Below are 18,902 nucleotides of genomic sequence, written 5' to 3'. Positions count from 1 at the left end.
TCTGAAATCTGAAAGGAACGTATGGTATAAGAAATAGAGAAAGAACATAGAACTGATATACTTTAGCAGAAAATTGGCCATCTGACTGATATGCCTCCTAAACAGGCTAATATGGATTATTTCAGAAAAAGACATAAGATCTCCATAAAGCTTTTAGGAGTATACTATTATACCACATAAATATATGGAATTTTCCCCTATCACTGGATTGGAGATTGAAAACATGAAAAACCAACTTCACTAACAGCACGTGTATGCCTATCTATCTGTCTCTCTCTCCTCATGAAAATAATGGGAATAAGTGGGGTATGAAATTAGACTACAGAACATTTGTTCCTACTTTATACAGGTTAGTAATATTTTCGGTTGACCAGAGCTTGGAAATGTTGAATTTGGACAAAACGGAGGGGAATAAAACCAGGTAAAAATGCAAAAATATTTTTAAGAATAGATAGAAACATATACATTTTCATACGTGTCAGAAACAAATTCAAAATTAGACTTTTGATTTTTAAAAAGCAGCATTTTGAATTTTGAGCTGGAAATGAACAATGTTTTCATTTAAAAATGACTCATTTCTGTCTACCAATACCAGTCACTGACATTTCCCTTTATTGACCTAATACAGAAGTGGAAGCTTATGAGGTGAGAGCTTTGGTCAGTTGGTAGACAACTTGTTCAGCATCTTGCTGTAGACACTTAGGGAGTGGGATAGCTGGTCCTGTGATACAGCTTTCCATGGCTAATATCTGGCTGTGGAAAAATCTTGTCACCTTGCCTGTGACTAATTGCACCTGCCCCTATCAAAAGGATAGTCAGGTTATTTCATGGACATAACTCCACAGTGACCAGGTAACAAGTTTGGAAACAGAGTGTGACCACTGGAAATGACCTTGGATCAGCTTCTCACATTCAGTCTGCTCCTGCTTGAGGTCCTTAGTCAATGCAGGGCTGGCTAACCTGTTCCTTTCCTTCTCTCTGTCTGTCTAGGGGAAATGGAGGAGCTGGAAGCACTGTGGCTCACTGGTATTTGTCACAATGAAAAGAATGAGGTTATGAGCAGCCAGCTGGATATAGACAACATGGCAGGCGTCTTCTACATGCTGGGAGCAGCCATGGCCCTCAGTCTCATCACCTTCATCTGCGAGCATCTCTTTTACTGGCAATTCCGTCACTGCTTCATGGGTGTCTGCTCTGGCAAACCTGGTGTGGTCTTCTCCATCAGTAGGGTGAGTGTCATTAGCTAGCAGTAAGGAACAGGGTCAGGATTTAATCAGGCAGTCCTAGGTACTGGAAACGGGGACATCCACCAAGATTGCCTGGCATGTGGGTAGCACAGAGTGGCAGTCTCCAGTGCAAAGGCTGACAGCTTTTCCCTGTTAATGTTGCAAGAGCATCTGCTGTTTTTCTGTAGGAGAACTGTCTTCATGGGTGTCTTGACACCTCTGGTCTCTGCTGGGTTATGGTCACAGAAATGCAAATTTTACATGGAAATGAAAATTCAGTATAAAGTGAGGTTAACTGTAATTGTTTGCTCCTGCAAAAGGAAGTTGCGAGAAGGCCAAATTTGGGAACAAGTCAAATTATAGTGGATAACTTGATAAGAAATTTAGGAGTTTTTAATTGTCCTGTTTATTACAGCTGTTCAGCTGAACTTGTGTTAGACAAGAATTGTGCTGTCCTGGACAGTCAGAAGTCCCTAGCTGAAAGTCATGCCCTAAACCATGCAGAAATTCTTCCAGAGAGGAAGACCACATGAACTTAGCAATTGCTTTATGCAAGCCCTGCTTTAGGGGATAATATTTACATCTAAAGCAGATTCTAGTCATTTCTGAGTCATCTCTCTGCTTTTACTGTAGCTATCAGTATCCCACTTAGAGCTCTCTTCTTCTTCATTCAGCCACTGGTCCTTTCTCCTGATCCATTCTGAAGTGAGGTCAAAGCTCGGCATTTTTGACCTCGCTGTCTGCTGCAACAGAATTAGCTCTGATTGTGCAAAAAGTATATCATTGCTGTGTAATATATTGTGGAGGAGAAATGACAAAGCCTTTTGAACGTGGGGACACAGCCTTTTTTCTATATTGTTAGTTTCCATCCTGCTTTAGTCTAGAAATGAGATGGAGGAGATGAAATTTGGTGATCCTTAGCAGAATACAGATTCTTTCACTTTGGAATTACCTGTCAGACCTGGTCCAGGTTGGCAAAATCTCTATAAAGAGTTAATCATATTCTAGCTGCTGAGATAAAATGATAACATGATGTGGTCGTGTCCATTTCACAGCTGACATTAATCAGCAGGCGCCATTTGGCAGGCCAGGGGATAAATGACCCCCTTTTCTTCTGCTTCTGAGAATGGCCCTTGCAAACAGTCTGTGTCATGGATGAAGTGAGCTAGTGGGTAATGTGGAGGGATTAGGCACGGCTGCTGTCTGATTTGAGGTTGAACAGAGGACTTTCAGGGATGTCAATTTGGAGTCTGTTATCACTGTTAAATTTAACTGAAGGTAATTAAAAATTCTATTTTACCTCACTCCACCATATGCAAAAGACTTAAATACCCATTTGGCAATCCTGCTCTTTCTCTGTGTTTCATTTTCTAATCTGTGCTGGTGAATAATGTAGCTAGGTTTATGACAAATGAACCCTTTTTAAGCAAGCTCCTGTCTCATTGATTCACTGATGTCCAGATGAATTTCAAGGGCCAAAAAGACTTACTTCCTCTCATCCACACAGAATCCTTGGTCTTATCTTGATGCTTTACTTCCCAAGAATATTATTTCTCCATTTTCAATTCCATATTACACCTATTAAATTTGAATAACCCTTACGGATGCTAGCAGGTATGCCTGCATCATGCCGATACGACATGAAGCAAAGGAGAGGAAGAGAAAAGGAGGAGAAGGAAAAAATGTGAGGAAGCAAAAGAGAAGGGCAGAAAAGGAAAGGCTAGTAGTGCACATCTGATTGCATTTCATTTGACTGTGCTTTGTGATGGAAGGTTGACAAGTTTTGCTGTCCCACAAGAATGCGCTGTTGCTGTGCATTGTGCTTCCCAGCACCTCTCGTATTCTCTGCAGGAGCACTCACTTTCCTGCTTCCTCTCATTTCAGGGTATCTACAGCTGCATCCATGGTGTGGCCATTGAGGAACGCCAGTCAGCAATGAACTCCCCCACGGCGACTATGAACAACACCCATTCCAACATCCTCCGCCTGCTTCGGACAGCCAAGAACATGGCCAACCTGTCAGGTGTCAATGGCTCACCGCAGAGTGCCCTGGACTTCATCCGCCGTGAGTCATCGGTCTATGATATCTCTGAGCACCGCCGCAGTTTCACCCACTCGGACTGCAAGTCCTACAACAACCCCCCTTGCGAGGAGAACCTCTTTAGTGACTATATTAGTGAGGTGGAAAGGACCTTCGGCAACCTCCAGCTGAAGGACAGCAATGTGTATCAGGACCACTACCACCACCACCACCGCCCCCACAGCATTGGCAGCACCAGCTCCATCGACGGGCTCTACGACTGTGACAACCCGCCCTTCAACGCCCAGTCGCGGTCCATCGGGAAGAAGCCCTTGGACCTGGGGTTGCCCCCTGCCAAGCACAGCCAGCTGGGTGACCTCTATGGCAAGTTCTCCTTCAAGAGTGACCGCTACGGGGGCAGTGGGGCCCACGATGACCTGATCCGCTCAGATGTCTCTGACATTTCCACCCACACAGTCACCTATGGCAACATTGAGGGCAATGCAGCCAAGCGGCGGAAGCAGCAGTACAAGGACAGCCTGAAGAAGCGCCCAGCCTCTGCCAAGTCCCGGCGGGAGTTTGACGAGATAGAGCTGGCCTACCGCCGGCGCCCACCCCGCTCGCCCGACCACAAACGCTACTTCAGGGATAAGGAAGGGCTACGGGACTTCTACCTGGACCAGTTTCGGGCAAAAGAGAACTCACCGCACTGGGAACATGTGGACCTGACGGATATCTACAAAGAGCGGGGAGATGAGTTTAAGCGTGACACGGTAGGAGGAGGTGGTGGGTCCTGCACCAACAGGGCCCACCACAAGCACGGCTCGGGGGAATTCAGTGGAGGCAACGAGCACAAGCATGGTGTTGTGAGTGGAGTTCCAGCGCCATGGGAGAAGAACCTTACCAACCTAGACTGGGAGGACCGGCCTGGGGCTAATTTCTGCCGTGGTTGCCCTTCTAAGCTGCACAACTATACCCCGGCAGTCGTGGGGCAGAACTCCACCCGCCAGGCCTGCATCCGGTGTGAGGCCTGCAAGAAGTCAGGCAACCTTTACGACATCAGTGAGGACAACTCGCTCCAAGAGCTGGACCAGCCACCTGCTCCTGTGCCCGTGGCCACCAGCGCCACATCCTCCTCCAAATATCCTCAGAGCCCTTCCAATTCTGCCTCCAAGGTGCAGAAGAAGAACCGCAACAAGCTCCGTCGGCAGCACTCCTACGACACCTTTGTGGACCTGCAGAAGGATGATTCAGCCCTGGCACCCCGCAGCGTCAGCCTCAAGGACAAGGGCCGCTTTTTGGAGGGGAGCCCCTACGCCCACATGTTTGAGATGCCAGCCAGTGAGACCACCTTTGCCAACAACAAGTCCTCAGTGCCCGCCACCAGCTACCACCACCACAACAACCCCGGCAGCAGCGGGGGTTACATGCTCAGCAAGTCGCTCTACCCTGACCGGGTCACTCAAAACCCTTTCATCCCCACTTTTGGGGATGACCAATGCTTGCTCCACGGCAGCAAATCTTATTTCTTCAGGCAGCCTGTGGTGGCAGGAGGGCCCAAAGCCAGGCCAGACTTCCGAGCCATTGTCACCACCAACAAGCCGGTGGTTTCAGCCCTTCACGGGGCTGTGCCAGCCCGTTTCCAGAAGGACATCTGTATAGGGAACCAGTCCAACCCCTGTGTGCCTAACAACAAAAACCCCAGGGCTTTCAATGGCTCCAGCAACGGGCATGTTTATGAGAAACTCTCCAGTATTGAGTCTGATGTTTGAGTGAGAGGGGAAGAACGCGGGGAGGAACTAGGGGTGGATGTGGAGCGTGGGAGGGTGGGGTGGGATCAATCCCATCAGCTACTCTCCCGGATCGTCCTTAGTTTGTGGGATACTGGAGTTCTGTGTAGGGCAGCACTGGTGACAAGTGCCACCTCTTTGGTTTCCCCTCTTCCTCCTCCCCTTCCCCACCCTTCCCCTTTTATCTCTTTTTCCATGTTCTCGCTCCTTCCATTCTCCTCCATTCCTGGCCATTGCACTTTACAGTGACGTCAGAGTTGGATATCCTCGCTCGTGGTTTCATGGGGCGGGGAAAAAAAAGGCAGAGAAGGGGTGGGGTGAGCGGGAGCGACAGTGACTCTAGTGTTTCACTCTCACTGGCTCCCATCAGAGAAAGGCATGTGCACGCACACGTGTGTGTAGCAGGAGGAGACAGCAGAAGCAGTGTAATGGACATGCAGGAAAATATGCTTGCTCAGGCAACTCTTCCTAAAACTGCCTAGAAAAGAGTAACGTTTGAAGATGTGGAGAAAGTGAAGGAGGAATAACACAACTAACCTGATGATGCACTTACATGTTAGCTATTCTGAGGTTCTCGTTACATTATTTTGTGAAGACTATGGGGGTTTAGGGCTGAAATATATATATATTATATATATATTTGCGTATATGCTGAGAAATTTTACGCTAACATTTTGAATTGTTTGCTGGGGGATGTGGGAGGTGGGAGATGAGAAGGGTTGTCTGCAGGTCTGGCTAGTGGTTTCATTATGACTATTACAGCCATCGGATCTGTGACAGACCAGTGGGAGAGTTGGAAAGGAGGTGGGCTCTGAGTGTGGGAAAGCAACCTTGGAATCAGGGAGGCTTCTGGGAGCTCTGACAGAGGATGCTGGTTTGCACTGAAATGACAGGATCCTGGGGATAGAGGAACAGGGCTAGTTTGCTAGCTATGAATTGCTCGCTAGTTGTGACATACTTCAAGGGTGGGAGCAGTGTATAATATGGGTAAGCCTATACGCGAGTATATACAATAACTTTATACTTGAAATGTCTGTGGAGAAAGCAAAATAAACCCACAATCCTATAAGGTGTCTGGATAACAAACACAGTGGAACAGAGCTAAAGAGTACAGGGCAAAGATGGGGAGATTTGTCACTGTTGCTTCAGGGGACACCAAGCCTGTTTTGGCACATCCTTTTGGCAAGGAAGGCAGGACAAAGAAAGGTTTCATCTTTCTGCCCTCCCTACCCTTGGCCAGCAGGTTGAAACAAGAGGAACAGGGTGCCCTCTGCCAACACTGGCAAGGTGCTGGAGAAGAAACATGCTATGAAGGGTGCGTGTGGTTGTGGTAATGTTGGTGGACTGTTTCAATGCCTCCTTGCACAAGTGGAAAGGAGAGGAGGGTGTGCGCACCCATGGGGAATATATATGTATATTTACTATTGAATGTACAGGGAAAGTATATGGCTTGTCTTCCTGGGAGAAGATGGACTTGAATAAATGCCAGAGAGCACAGAAACTTGTGCTGAGGCTGAAGACAAGACGTGCAAGGCTGAGATGTGTGTGTACATGTATGTGTGCATCTGCATGTGAGAGAGAGATACTAGCACAGGTGCAAAGCTGGAATAGCCTAGGGTTTTCCATCCCTGCAGTTGTAGTGACAGCTTTCCTGGTGCACCTAGTATCAGTAAGAGTGTTTTTTCTTTCCATTGTATCATTTTAGATGCAAGTTAAACTAAACGAAGGGAAGCAATGGTAGGAGTGAGAAGTTGAACTTCCCTTTCATTCGTCTTCTTTTCCCAGAGAATCTGAGGTGGGAGTGTTGGCTGACCTCTCCCATCCTGAAACATGTGGCAAAGTCCCTCCTGTTTTTCCTGGGTCTGTCACAGTGTCTTAATGACCATGGCTCCCCAGGGGGAGGGTTGAAAGAGCCCTGTGTTAATGGCATGGGGACGCTCCTGGGGACTGACGCTAAACAGAGATGGCAGCCATTTCTTTATGAGCCACATTTCTTGGAGCTGAAAGCCACCTCTCTCTCATTCCTCACCACACCCTGGTTGATTTTATCTTTCTAAGCCAACAGAAGGCCTTTTATTTATTTACCTATTTATTAATTTATTTTTTAAAGCTGGGGCGGGGAGAGGGTGGGATTTGCCTGTAAAGTAAGAGTGTGAGGAGAGGGTGGGCAGGGTTGGTGAGGGGAATATTTCCTTAGATTTCATGGAGGAAATTAAGGAGAGAAGAGGGAGAGAGTCTTTGTAATGCCACCCGTTAGTCTTCGGGGTAAGGGAATTTCTTATTCTTTCCCTCTTCTCTCATTACAAGGACAAAAAAGAAAAAAAAAAAAAAGAAACCAAACAAATTAACAGAGCGATCTGCAATCCAGAACACACGGCAGCTTGTCAGATGCCTCTGACAGTGGCCACCAAGAAGGCGTTCCTTTCATTTGTAAATATTTCTTTTTTAATGCGTTTTTGTATAAATTGGTGTTTCTCTTCTCGTGAATATTCAGGTCGTGGGGTGGGAGGGGGGGAGTTTGTTTCCGTTCTGTTTGTTTTCTACGACTTTTCAGGCTGCGTTTTTGGAAGCGGTTTACGCGGGTCGAGGCCGTATGAATGAGGAAAAAAAATGAGAGAGAGAGAAAATCATGTGTGTTGTGTTCCCCCGAGGCCCCCCGTATCGCCCCGTCACCTTTATCTTCATGAAAGGAAGACGCCGGAACGTCACTTCAAGCCTTGCCAGCAGGGTTTCATGTTATGATGGGAACACCCCCAAATCCTTTTTGCATAAAAACTCTCTGTACCAGCATCTCTCTGTGGAGTTTGGGCCTCAAGGCATTACGCTGTCTTGATAGTGGTGGGGTGAACCATCAAGTTGGCCGCTCAGGTTGGACCATCACTTGACATTAAGAGACTTCTCCAGTGCTACTTTGGTTTAGAAATCTTGGACCTGGGAAAGCTCGTGAGAATTTCTGGTATTTCCTAAGGGCTTGGGGGGGGGGGGGGGAACTTGACAGCTGGCAAGGGCAGCTAATCTCTTTGGTGGTTATTTCAGTACTTTCCGTCCCTCCCCACCTGGAACGAGGAAACCTGGAGGGTGGCTCTGCAGGGAAATTAAGCCGAAAACAAACCAAAAAGAAGTTAATGGAACTTTTTTCAAATCTCTTCTTAAAGGTTCTGATTTTTGTGTTTCGGGGTGAAAGTTGGTTCATATTTTCTCCGAACTGGTCTGTCCCTTGTTCCACTGATTGGCAAATGACAGTTTGCCAAAATCATTATCTAGTGTTGATACTGTGTAGCACTGTTAACACTCTGAGTGCTCTGCAAATATTAACTGTGCCACAAACCACTCAAATGAATGCTCTAGGGCAACCAGAAAAGAAGGATTGGAAATTCTGGACTGAACTACTGGTCTAACTGCAGGAGTCTGGTGTTTTGCCTTCTCCCATAATAGATTAGGCCATGTGTCCATCAGGTTAATCCTTTCTCCTATAAGCGATCTTTTCTGGTTGCTTTGTTTATTTTAGTTCTAACAGGTCAAGAAGTTTTGGGACAGAGGTGAAGGGGAGGGGTTGGGAGGGGGAGGGTGTAATTCATAATCCAGAAATAAATCAATGATGTTATTAAACTCTGATTATATATTTAGAATTTTAGATTTGGTGTATTTTCATTCTAAGTATTCAAGTGAATCAATCAGGTAATATTAGCAGCAGGTGTCGTCTATACTAGAATACCACCCATGTGCTGTTTATTACCTGTCCAAAAAAGAATGGGATTTCATATGAGAGCCTGACAAAATTCCATATCTCTCCCTTGCCATTTCTCTCTCTCTCCTGTAGAAACACCAGTATTTTCTGGGGCAGTGGCTGGGAACATTTTCCCTCTCTGAAAGTTTCTGCACACAAGAAAAATGAGCAAAACCCATTGCGTCCTCTACAGTTTGGTGACCTCTACTATATATTTGCAGCCAGCCTCCTGGGAAAGATTAGGCGCCTTTGGCAATGTTTCTGACATTTGCCTCCTCACTGTAGCCCCAGGCATGGCTCTCTGAGAGGTATTTGCATGAGCCGTGCTCTTCTGAAGTGGCACTGGAGTGTATGTACTCAGCTGAAGGAGGATGTGAGGAGAAGGAGACGGAGGAGGAAATATTCCAAAACCATCAGAAATGTGCCATGCGCAGTGGAAGCAGCCGGCAGGTAGAACTTGCAGCCATGGATCTCCATATAATAAACCTTCTTGGAGTACTCACACCAGCTTTTTACTGTAGCATGACACAACACAGGCTGGTGTGGCACTTTGTCTCCTACCATGCCTTCCAGCGAGGGCAATATCAGAACTTGTCATGTCACATCATAAATAGGGAAGAAAAGCTGCAGTCAGGACTTGTTGTCAGTCGAGACAATGAAGCACACCGGCCCCACCTCCTCAGCAAAAAATCATCCTGTTCTCTCTGATATCCAGCATGCTCCGTCAGAATTCTCCAAGCGAGAACCCTAGTGGGTTCAAACTGCTCAGCAATATGCAAGTATGAACTTTGCTCACTGGAAATTGATACTTCAATTTCCATTGCATAGGGGGAGGAAGATTCCTCTGTGATGTCCTGAAGGATTTGTTGAAGGAGTTAGAGTTGCCAGGATGGGCCTCTTTGCTTCTGACTTCTTCAGCAATGCATGCTGATGTTGAGCTTCTCACTCCAAGAAGACACTAACATCCATCTTGAATAAAGCCCCTTTGTACCTTCAAATCAGGGTTGTTTCTCACAGCAACATTGCCAGCAAAAGAGAGAGGGGGAGACAGAAAACATATGATGGTGGTGACAGGTTAAAGTGATCAGAGATACCTCAGGGATCTTTATAGGCAGGTCTTTGCTTTAGAGCTTTCTATCAAATGTGGCATATCCTCCCACCTCCATTGCTTATCAACAGATGGAAGCAAGCCTGGGAACACAGCCAATGATCAGACTTAGGTTTTTCACACATCCTCCACTCCAGTCAAGCAACCTTTGATGAGCCCTTCCCATGGAGAAGGGTGGGAGGTTGCACTTCCCCACGTATTTTTGGTTGCCAAAAAGAAAAGAGAAAGGGGATGGGAAAAAGATGAGGAGTGTTGATGAAGGGACTTTGTGCTGGCTGACTGTGCCATCGCTCTAAGGAATTATACTCCACCTTTCCTGCTCAATCCAAGCTGGCAAAGCGTAGGGTCCGGTTATGCTGCCTCTCTGTGGCATATGCCTGGCTCACTACAGGAGTCCATGGGAGCTGTGTGTGAGAAAGGAACTGGATGGCTGACAACACATGGGGATGGACTCCAAGCTGCGATCCCTGTCCGCACCCACTCTTTCCCATAAATGCTTCCCTGCTGCTGAACACACCTGGCGTGTCCACGTGGAACACACCTACCATGCTGCTGGATGCTGCAGGGCACATCAAGATAGTAACTAGTGGGACTCAACTGTCGTCCCCACAAGGGCTTATTTTCAATTTGCAGCCAAATAGATTTCCAAGCCATAGACCCTCGCTGCATTCACCCACCTATACTTCCCTGTGCCTCCCTCCCTTCTCCCCCCTCAAAGGCAAGCTGGGGCGCTGACTGCCTCACTGGCAATACAAATGCTATAGCTCCATTTTCATCATGGGCTCCCTGGAACTCCCTGGGGCTGACTGCAGACAGACCTGGGTGTCTGGCATTAGAATAACAATGACAACAACAAAAAAAATCACCTTGCAATTGGCTTTGAGTTCTTTCTTCATCTCTTGAGCATCCCAAATTGCTCTTCTAGCCATGCCATTTGAGTGAATTCTGGCACCCTTCTGTCATTACCGACAACAGAACTGACACAGAATGAATCTGCTTGTGTGTAGAAAAAGGCAGTGAAACTGCGTCACAGAGAGCAGGACTCACGTCTGCTGATGCCAAGGGTACAGTCCTCTGACTGCTGAGGTAAAGGAAGATCTCTGTGATGCATTAGTAGTTACAGATCTCTTAACCTGCTGGCCTCCTGCCATTAAAGGTTGACACAGCAAACACCAGTATGCACTCGAACAGGTCAGATGAACTCCACATGGTGGGACAGGGGTTGCTCTGGCACATGCACACGTTTGAGACATAATGGGGAAATGACATACATGTGAACAAGCCTTATGCAGCAGGAAGCTGTGAGGCTTGCATGCCTGTACACAGACACAGACACACACACACACACATACACACACACGGTACATTGCAGTATGCTTAGTGACTCTGTCCCACAATGCATTTTTGCCAAGTAGGAACAACGTGACCTTTCCTAGTGTTCTGCTGGTAGTTATTTAATTTATGTATTCACTTTGTGACTTTTACATCATCTGCTTTCTTGACTGCAGCATTATTGTGTAAATACATGTGTATATATGTACAGAAATTAATTCAAGCAATTATATTCAGGTTGGGAAAAGGGTGGTTTTTATATCTGTACAGTATTTCCTTATTAAATAATGGCATGGGGGGAGGGTTGGGAAAGTTAACTTCTAAATTGTGGTTTTATTGGTCTGTGGTGTTTGAAGTTGTTTCAGTGGTTGCTTTTGCTGGTTCGGAAAGTTTATCTGGATGTTGTATGTGTGCCAAGAAAGGGTCCCCAAACAGGGGAGGCTTGGGATTGGTGAGGGGTGGTGGGTAGCAGAGGGTGTTAATAATTTCCTGTAATAAAAGCTGTGTTGATTGCTAGGGACTGTTTGTGTGAGGCACAGGGCTGTTTCCTTCTCTATGTGCTTTGCTCTTTGATTAATTTCTCTTCTCTGGTCCCTATTGTCTGTTCTCTGGAACCTCAGCAGAAAACCTTTGTTAATGATGTGGACTACAGGGATCTTTCTCTGGGCCTTCATCTCCTCCTGACCAGCTCTTCCATTGCCCTCTTTTCATGGCCTTCCCAGTACCAGTGGGTGGGGAGACAGCATTGTCTTGAACCCTCTGTGCAATTCTTGTCCATTTTACTTCCTCTCCTTTAGACCCTTTCTGACCATCCTCTAAGTATGACCTCATTTTCAGCTATTCTGGTCTCTCCAGCAGTTTACTGCCTCATCTCCCTGGCCTCTTATGCACTTATTTCCCATCTTGCTCATGCTGATTCTTCAATCTCATCTCTACGCCTCTTTCCTCAGAATGACTTATGCTGGCTGTTTGCCCACTCTGCTCTTCTTATTACTGTCTTGTTGCTCTGTTGTCTTCACTGGACTCTGCAGTGCTGTGCAGAAAAGGTATGGAGGGCAGGCCTCTGTTTCTCTTTTCCTGGAAAATTCTAGCTCTGACCAGATTTTTAGAAGATGGTATTTGATAGCTATTTTTGGCTTTTCTGATGCTTTCACTGAGGTGGTGTTCTGCTCTTGCCCATTCAAGAAAAAAGAAACAATCAGTCTGGCAAATTAACCAGTGCAAGAAAGCAGCAAAACTGTCTTTTCTGAGAAGGCCAAGAGAGATAATATAATTTCCTTCCTGGGGAGCTAACTGATGAATGCAGAGCAGAGTCAGATATACTTTTAATCCACTTCAGGTTGAACCATGTCCGACTCAGTAGAGTCTGTTTGCTTTTACTCTATATGAACCAAGCAAGGCTACTGGGAAGAAGTAAGCTATCTTTTAGAAGCACAGGGCTACCTTCCTTAATCTCCTTGAGGCCAGTGGTTTGTAAATGCCTACATGATGTTCTGAGGTGTTAGAAAGCTGGGAATGAACAGCTGGTAGGATTTGATCCCTTTCTGTCTGACAAGTCAGTATGAGCTGGTGATTGGCCCTAGCTGACTGAGCAGGCTCTGTGGTCTAGCTTGGTGTTAGTAAGAGAGGAAAGTGACTTGAGTGTGACCTGGTGAATATGTGAAGGCAGGGACAGTGTAAAACTGGTAAGGGTTGCAGGCAGATGCCAGGACACTTCCTTCCTGCCTTGTCCCTTTTGGATCATTGCTCCTCTGAATTTCAGAGGAACTTCACCAACCCACCATTCTCCAGACAGGTTGGGACTGCCAGCAATTGCCTTGGCTGCTCATCCCTGAAGACATCTGGGTCTGCTAGTCACAGCTGGAGAAATGGCAAGTCAGCCTCCCTGCGTATGCATATGTACTGCCATGTGCCACAGTTTCTGAGGTTTCAAGCTGTACTGTATGAAAGCATATGAGCCATGCAGGGAGCAATGGAAAGGGTCAGCATGCCCTGAGGTTATCCAGAGCAGTAGTCTTCTCCTAGCTGCTGCTGCTACCAGCTCTTGCTCAGCTGCTGTTGCAGGCCTGGATCTCCAATTCCTGTGGTGAGAGAAACCACCACAGCCACATGGGAATGGTGCTCCCCTCAAAGGAGTGAGCAGGGTTGACATCACTCTCATGTACCCTTGTTATGACCTTGTCATGGCTTTCTCAGTATGTTGCACAATGGCCCGTGTACTTGTGAATACACAGCTGCAAATATCTGTCAGTCTGGGAGGAGGTGTACGCATGAGTTTGTGTATTTTATTGACTCCTGGCAGAACTCTAAGCATAAGCAAAATCAGAAACCACTGGGCCCATCTGGTGCTACCCTGACCATATGCATCTGTGTGGTAGCTATCTCCTTGGGAGGACATCCCATAGATTAATTTTTGGCTGAACTGGTGGGTCAGCTTAGTGTCACCAAACTCCTTCCTGTTTTTCCTCTGCTTAACCAATGTGCCATAAGCATGATGCATTTGCAGAGAGCACATCTATCCCATAAGACTTCTATCAAAGCCCACGGGCACTAGCTGGTGAGTCCCATGTTGCCTTTATAGTTGCCCCAGAACAGACAAAAATTAGTCAAGGGGATAAGATGGAAGTCTTGGGCTTGTGCTTTCTTCCTCTGCACCTCCTCCAAGCCTTGGAACTAGATCCATACACATAGTTAGGCAGCTAAACTCCTGTGAATTTCAAGGATTTTTGAGCATCTACTTAGGGGTTTAGATGCCTAAAATGTCCTGTGTGGATACACCTGCTTGTGTGGGCCTCTTCCTGTAATGCATTTTGCCAGGTTTCATCTCCCAGGAACTCACCATGCTTGAACATAGCTTTGAGGGGTTCCTTCTGCTTGAGATCCCCATGTGTATGTTGCATGCCTATTGCTACTTGTTTGTATTTCTTGCATGCGTCTACTTGTGGGGTGGTAGGGGTGGGTTCATATTGGTATGTGTATTTATGCAGCCTGCACACATTATATATGTATCTGTATGTGTGCTTGGATGTGTGTGTACGCATGTGTTTGAGCTGAGCGAAAAGTGTATGAAGCTGTATGCTGCTAAAGCCAGGTGATGGGTACCCATAGGTACCTTGGCAGCCCTTCCATTGCTCTTGCTTACCTGGTAGGCCCTGGCATGGCTGCTGTGGTTAGGACTCTGGAGGACCAGCTCTGAATCAGTGACCAGGCTGGGACACAGACTCCTCCTGCAGATGGTTTGAATACAGCACCAGAAACCCATCCCATGCATTCATTCACTTCTGTGCTGAATCCACTGTGCCATATTTTCAAACCATCGTGCCACACTCATTACCTACTTAGGCCTTAACTGGTAGGCGAAGCAGGAAGACAATCCTTCACTGACCTGTAAAGTATTTCAGGAGAGACTTGTTAAATCCTGTCCCGTGACTTAAACAAGAGGCTCCCCGGTGCTTTTCTTTTGCCTCCCAGGGCAATGCAAGTACTGTAATTCTATTTGCAAGCAAGCAGTAGCCTCTCCTTCCTTGCTCTTGGGTCAGATAGACATAGGGGAAACCTAAGCTGTGGTGGATTGATCTCCCATGCCCACTACCCGGAAGAACACATTCCCACCTGGAGTTGGGTAGGGAGCTTGAAAATCCCAAGCTCTTGGGAGAGTTAAGTTTCATCAGAGGAGCTTGTAAGCAGGGAGTTACGTGGCGAGGAAGGGTGGTAGGTAGTGAACTTTCTGCAACCATCCTCAATCCCATTCATTTCCAGGGGAGATCACTACACCAGTAGCATCACAGAGGCTGACCTTTTGGGAGGGCCCTACAGTGCCAACCAGCACAGCACTTTAACTGGCTGAACTGCAACACTGCTGAACAAGACATTGTTGTCCTCTGCCAGAAGCCAGAAAAGACAATCAGGACCTCATGAAGAGACATCATGACTAGTCAGATGAGGAAGGAGCAGCACTCAGGGGCTAGTGCCCTCATCATTTACACTACCTTAAGTCTTTTTAACCAACCCACTAGTGTTGGTGTCACTGGGCATCTTTGATTTTTTTTTAAACTTATATATATAACATGTAACAGAGAATGCATCTGTGGCCTCCAGTGACTCCTTCCATCAGAGCATATCCATCCACCTCTTCTGCTTTCTTCCATGTTCAGCCACTCTTTACTCTCAATCAAATTGTATCCTGTGCTCTGCCAGGCTTGTCTTTTATGGAAGAGGAGATATATGTGTATGAGTGTGTGTGTATGTGTGTGTGTGTATTTTAATTATTATTACTATTATCAACATGCTATACACCTAAAAGCTCCTAGCAAGGTGGAGCCTTCAAGAGGTGCTGTAGGAAATGACCTTCTCACTAGATGCTGATCAGTGCGGAGGTTAGCACAGAAAGCTGCTAGCTTTGGAGGCCTCTTTGCCTGTCTGGTTGCTTTTCTTATCTTTGGAGCAGGCTCTCTCTCACATGTGGTCAGAAATGCAGCAAACTGCTCTTTTTAGCTTTGCATTTTCAAAATTTCTAATGTGGAAAAAATAGTTTGTTGATTAGTTGGGGTTTTTTTGTTTGTTTGTTTTAAGCAGTCCTTTTAGTGGGAGCAAGGAGGTGTTTTCAGCAATACAACTTTCTGAGACCTCAGTTCTGTGCAGTTATTGTTTATATGGTTCAGCTGTGTTTGGGGTCTTTCCTTTGTAAATGTTTTTTCTGAATGGCAGGGCTATCTTGAAACGTCTCTTTGCCAGTGACCAAAGCACCATCTGTAATTGGAGGCAAAGGCTGGTATATAGAAGAGGCAGCAGCCTTTTGGGAAGTAGCTTTTAATGGACTTCCCTGTGGAGTCACAGAAGGCAAACTATTTAACAGCTGCAGGGGTGTTTGGGTTTTTTTTTCACACTCCCTCTCTTTTCCTTTTTTTTTTTTGTTTTTTCCCTTAAAAGGTACATATTACTCCAGGGACCTTTACGGTCGCCCCAAATGCCGCTGTGATGTGGTACACGCAGGCTGTGCCGCGGTGGGAGGGCAGCAGTGGCCTCGCCAGGCGGTGACAGCCCTCCCTCTGTCCCCTCCCTCAAGGAACGGTGACTTTTCGGGTGGTGGATCCACCACTGCTGTCAAAAATGGTGACTTACCCAGGGCTCGCCTCGCTGCTGTCCCCTTTCAGACGTGGCTGCCACAAGTGATGCCCTAGTGGTAACACAAGCCCTGGCCCCAGCCACCACCCGTCCTGGGAGGAAATGCAAAATCCAGAGGTGCTTTGCTGAGGACCCATGACATTTTTGGGGGAGGGTGTCTGACTCTGGGAGCCCTCAAGGCCTATCCGCTCCCATCGTGTTGGATCCCTCTAGTAAGGAGGGAGAAAGGTTTTTTTTTTCCCGGTGGTTTCCGTGGCGATTCCTGGAGCAGGGGCCTTGAGGCTGCTGGCAGGCAGGACCCGAAGGTGGTGGGTGCTCAAGGGAGACTGCCCTCTGACTTCGGTGGGTGCCAGGTCAGACCGTAGGGTTGGTGGGGGAAAGAAAACCGACCAACCTACGTGTGGTTGGGAGGTGGGGGAAAGGAGGAAAAATGGAAAAGAGGGAGGGAGGCTGGCTGAGCCGGAGTGCGTGGCTGGAAAGGCCTGTGCTGTCCTCTCAGCGCCCTTTTTTTCTTCCTCCTAGTATGAGGTCCCCCTCCACAATCCCTCTCACCCCAAAATGTAAGTGGGGCTCTGAGGCCCACCAAGGAAGGGGACAAATGCATGACCCCTCACGGGCCGGAGCTGCTCTTCTTCGCTGTCCCTGAGCCGTTAGTGGATAGGGCTGACCCTCGGCTTGGGCGAGGCCATCTGAGGCTGAGCGGAGCCCCACAGATCACTAAGTAGGGTTAAATGTGGGGGGCCTGGGCATGTGGCCAGATCCTAGTGTTGTGACGCCTGAGAGAAAGCCTAGCACCTTCATCCTTTGGCACCTGGATGTGGCTGAGAGCAGTAGTGGAGGGCTGTCATGTCGACTAGGGTTGGGGCAGGTAGCGTCTCTAGAGCTGGCACAGGTCAGCGTCTGCTGTATTTGATTTCTAACTAATGTACATTTGCTTTGAGAGCACGTTTGATGAACTCAGTCTATCAACCAAAAGAAATACTCGCCTCCAGTGTAAGTCTTCTACTGCCCAACACTGCTACCTCCTCTTCTCTTGAGCTGTTGGTATTTTGTGGTGGACATGGCCACACGTCAGGCTGTTGCACACAGCAAATGTTTCCCTATCCACTTCTGAGACCATTTTTGCCTGAATTTTTGCCTCCTCCTCATCCCCTTTACGCACACACATGCACGCACACACACGCACACACGTGCCCACCTCCAGCCACTCCACTGGTGAAATCAGAGCCACAAAGACATGAGTGCCAAATGACTTTTTATTTCTCAAGTAAATGATTAAGAAAAGGTTTTGTTCTTTTTTTTTTTACATATGCAAATGTAAAAGGGAACTGACAGCGAATTGGTGGTGGTGAGAGGAAATGGGATGTTTTGTAACCCTAGCTGCAGTAAAAAAAAAAAAAAAAAATACATTAAAAATATTTAAAAAACACAAAAAGGAAAAAAAACTTGAACTATTTTGGAAATATTGTGAATAATTTTTGATATAAAAACTAATTTTTATGTAGCATGAAAACCACCAAAATAAAATGATCAAGAATAAAAGCTGTGCAGAGGGTGTTTTTGTTTAGTTGTTGAGAGAAAAGGAGGGAGAGAGAAACAGTGGTGTGTGAGAGAGGGATGCTACTGTCATGGCCTTTACTACAAGTTTCATAATACGTGATGTTTTTCTTTAGTCTTCGTTACTGGAGTCTTGTGATTATGTAAAAAAAAAGAAAAAATCACAACTCATATTTTATGAGAAAAGAAGCTTTTATCTCCAACTGCTGTGGAGAAAATCTTGAAAATATGAACGGAATGAATCCCAAATGCTCAAAAGACAAAAGGCAAATTAAAAATGACCATGAATTGCTTTTAAGTGTTAACAGTTCTTCTGATTTTTTCCTGCTCGATTTATGCTTTTTGAGTAATTGAGTTTGCGGTTCGGGGGATGCAGGTGTGAAGGAGATGAAAGATTAAGAGAGGGCTGACAAGTTTTGATTTTTGTTATGTGAGGCACAGGAGTTAAACTGGAGTATCTTCATGTCTCCTCCCAAGTGAGGAAATGAGGCACTCTCCTTTCGCAGGATATATTGCTCTTCATTCTTAAAAAAAAAATAATAATAATTACAGGTGTCTTAAAGGAAGCAGTCTGCCTCTCTGAATCCCAGACAGAACAGTATGCCCTCTCAGCACTTCAGTCCCTTTTAGAAATGATGGTGGTGGTTCTCTTCTCTCCTGAATGAAATGGGGTGTTAGTGCTCTTTGCCTCCTGGTGAGCTCTTATGCAAGGCACTGGACCACTAGATTGCCTTCAAGGAGGTGGTAGCAGCCATCCCACTCTACAGTGCAGCAAGAGAATGGTCCCTTGAACTGTGAGAGGACAGAAGATGCCAGTTTTCTGAGTGTCCCAGGGAAACTGGTGCTCTATCAATTCCAACTTGAAAGTGTTCCTTGGACCACAGTGAATCAAACCTTCTGCATATGAATTTCATCTTCCTTCCCTCATGCTCTCATCTCCCACTGAATCATTAAACTGCGCCCCATCAGCCAGCAGGGAACCTTCTCTGTTTCCCCCTGTCCCATTCTGTCTGAGTGT

At 46.6% G+C, this 18,902-nt stretch overlaps 1 protein-coding gene across 1 annotated transcript in view; it reads left to right on the top strand.

Moving 5' to 3' along the window:
• Nucleotides 1–18,700, top strand: part of GRIN2B (glutamate ionotropic receptor NMDA type subunit 2B) — a 219,272-nt gene extending 200,572 nt beyond the window's left edge. The window contains exons 12-13 of the mRNA XM_026101026.2: nt 991–1,229; nt 3,111–18,700. Coding sequence (XP_025956811.2) covers nt 991–1,229; nt 3,111–5,018 — 2,147 coding nt within the window. The 3' untranslated portion in view covers nt 5,019–18,700. The remainder of the gene's footprint in view (nt 1–990; nt 1,230–3,110) is intronic.
• The last annotated feature ends 202 nt before the right edge of the window (nt 18,701–18,902 follow it).

The sequence above is a fragment of the Dromaius novaehollandiae genome, chromosome 1 (genome assembly GCF_036370855.1).
Source record: "Dromaius novaehollandiae isolate bDroNov1 chromosome 1, bDroNov1.hap1, whole genome shotgun sequence".
Classification (NCBI taxonomy): Eukaryota; Metazoa; Chordata; class Aves; order Casuariiformes; family Dromaiidae; genus Dromaius; species Dromaius novaehollandiae.
This window is presented reverse-complemented; position numbering and strand designations above follow the sequence as displayed.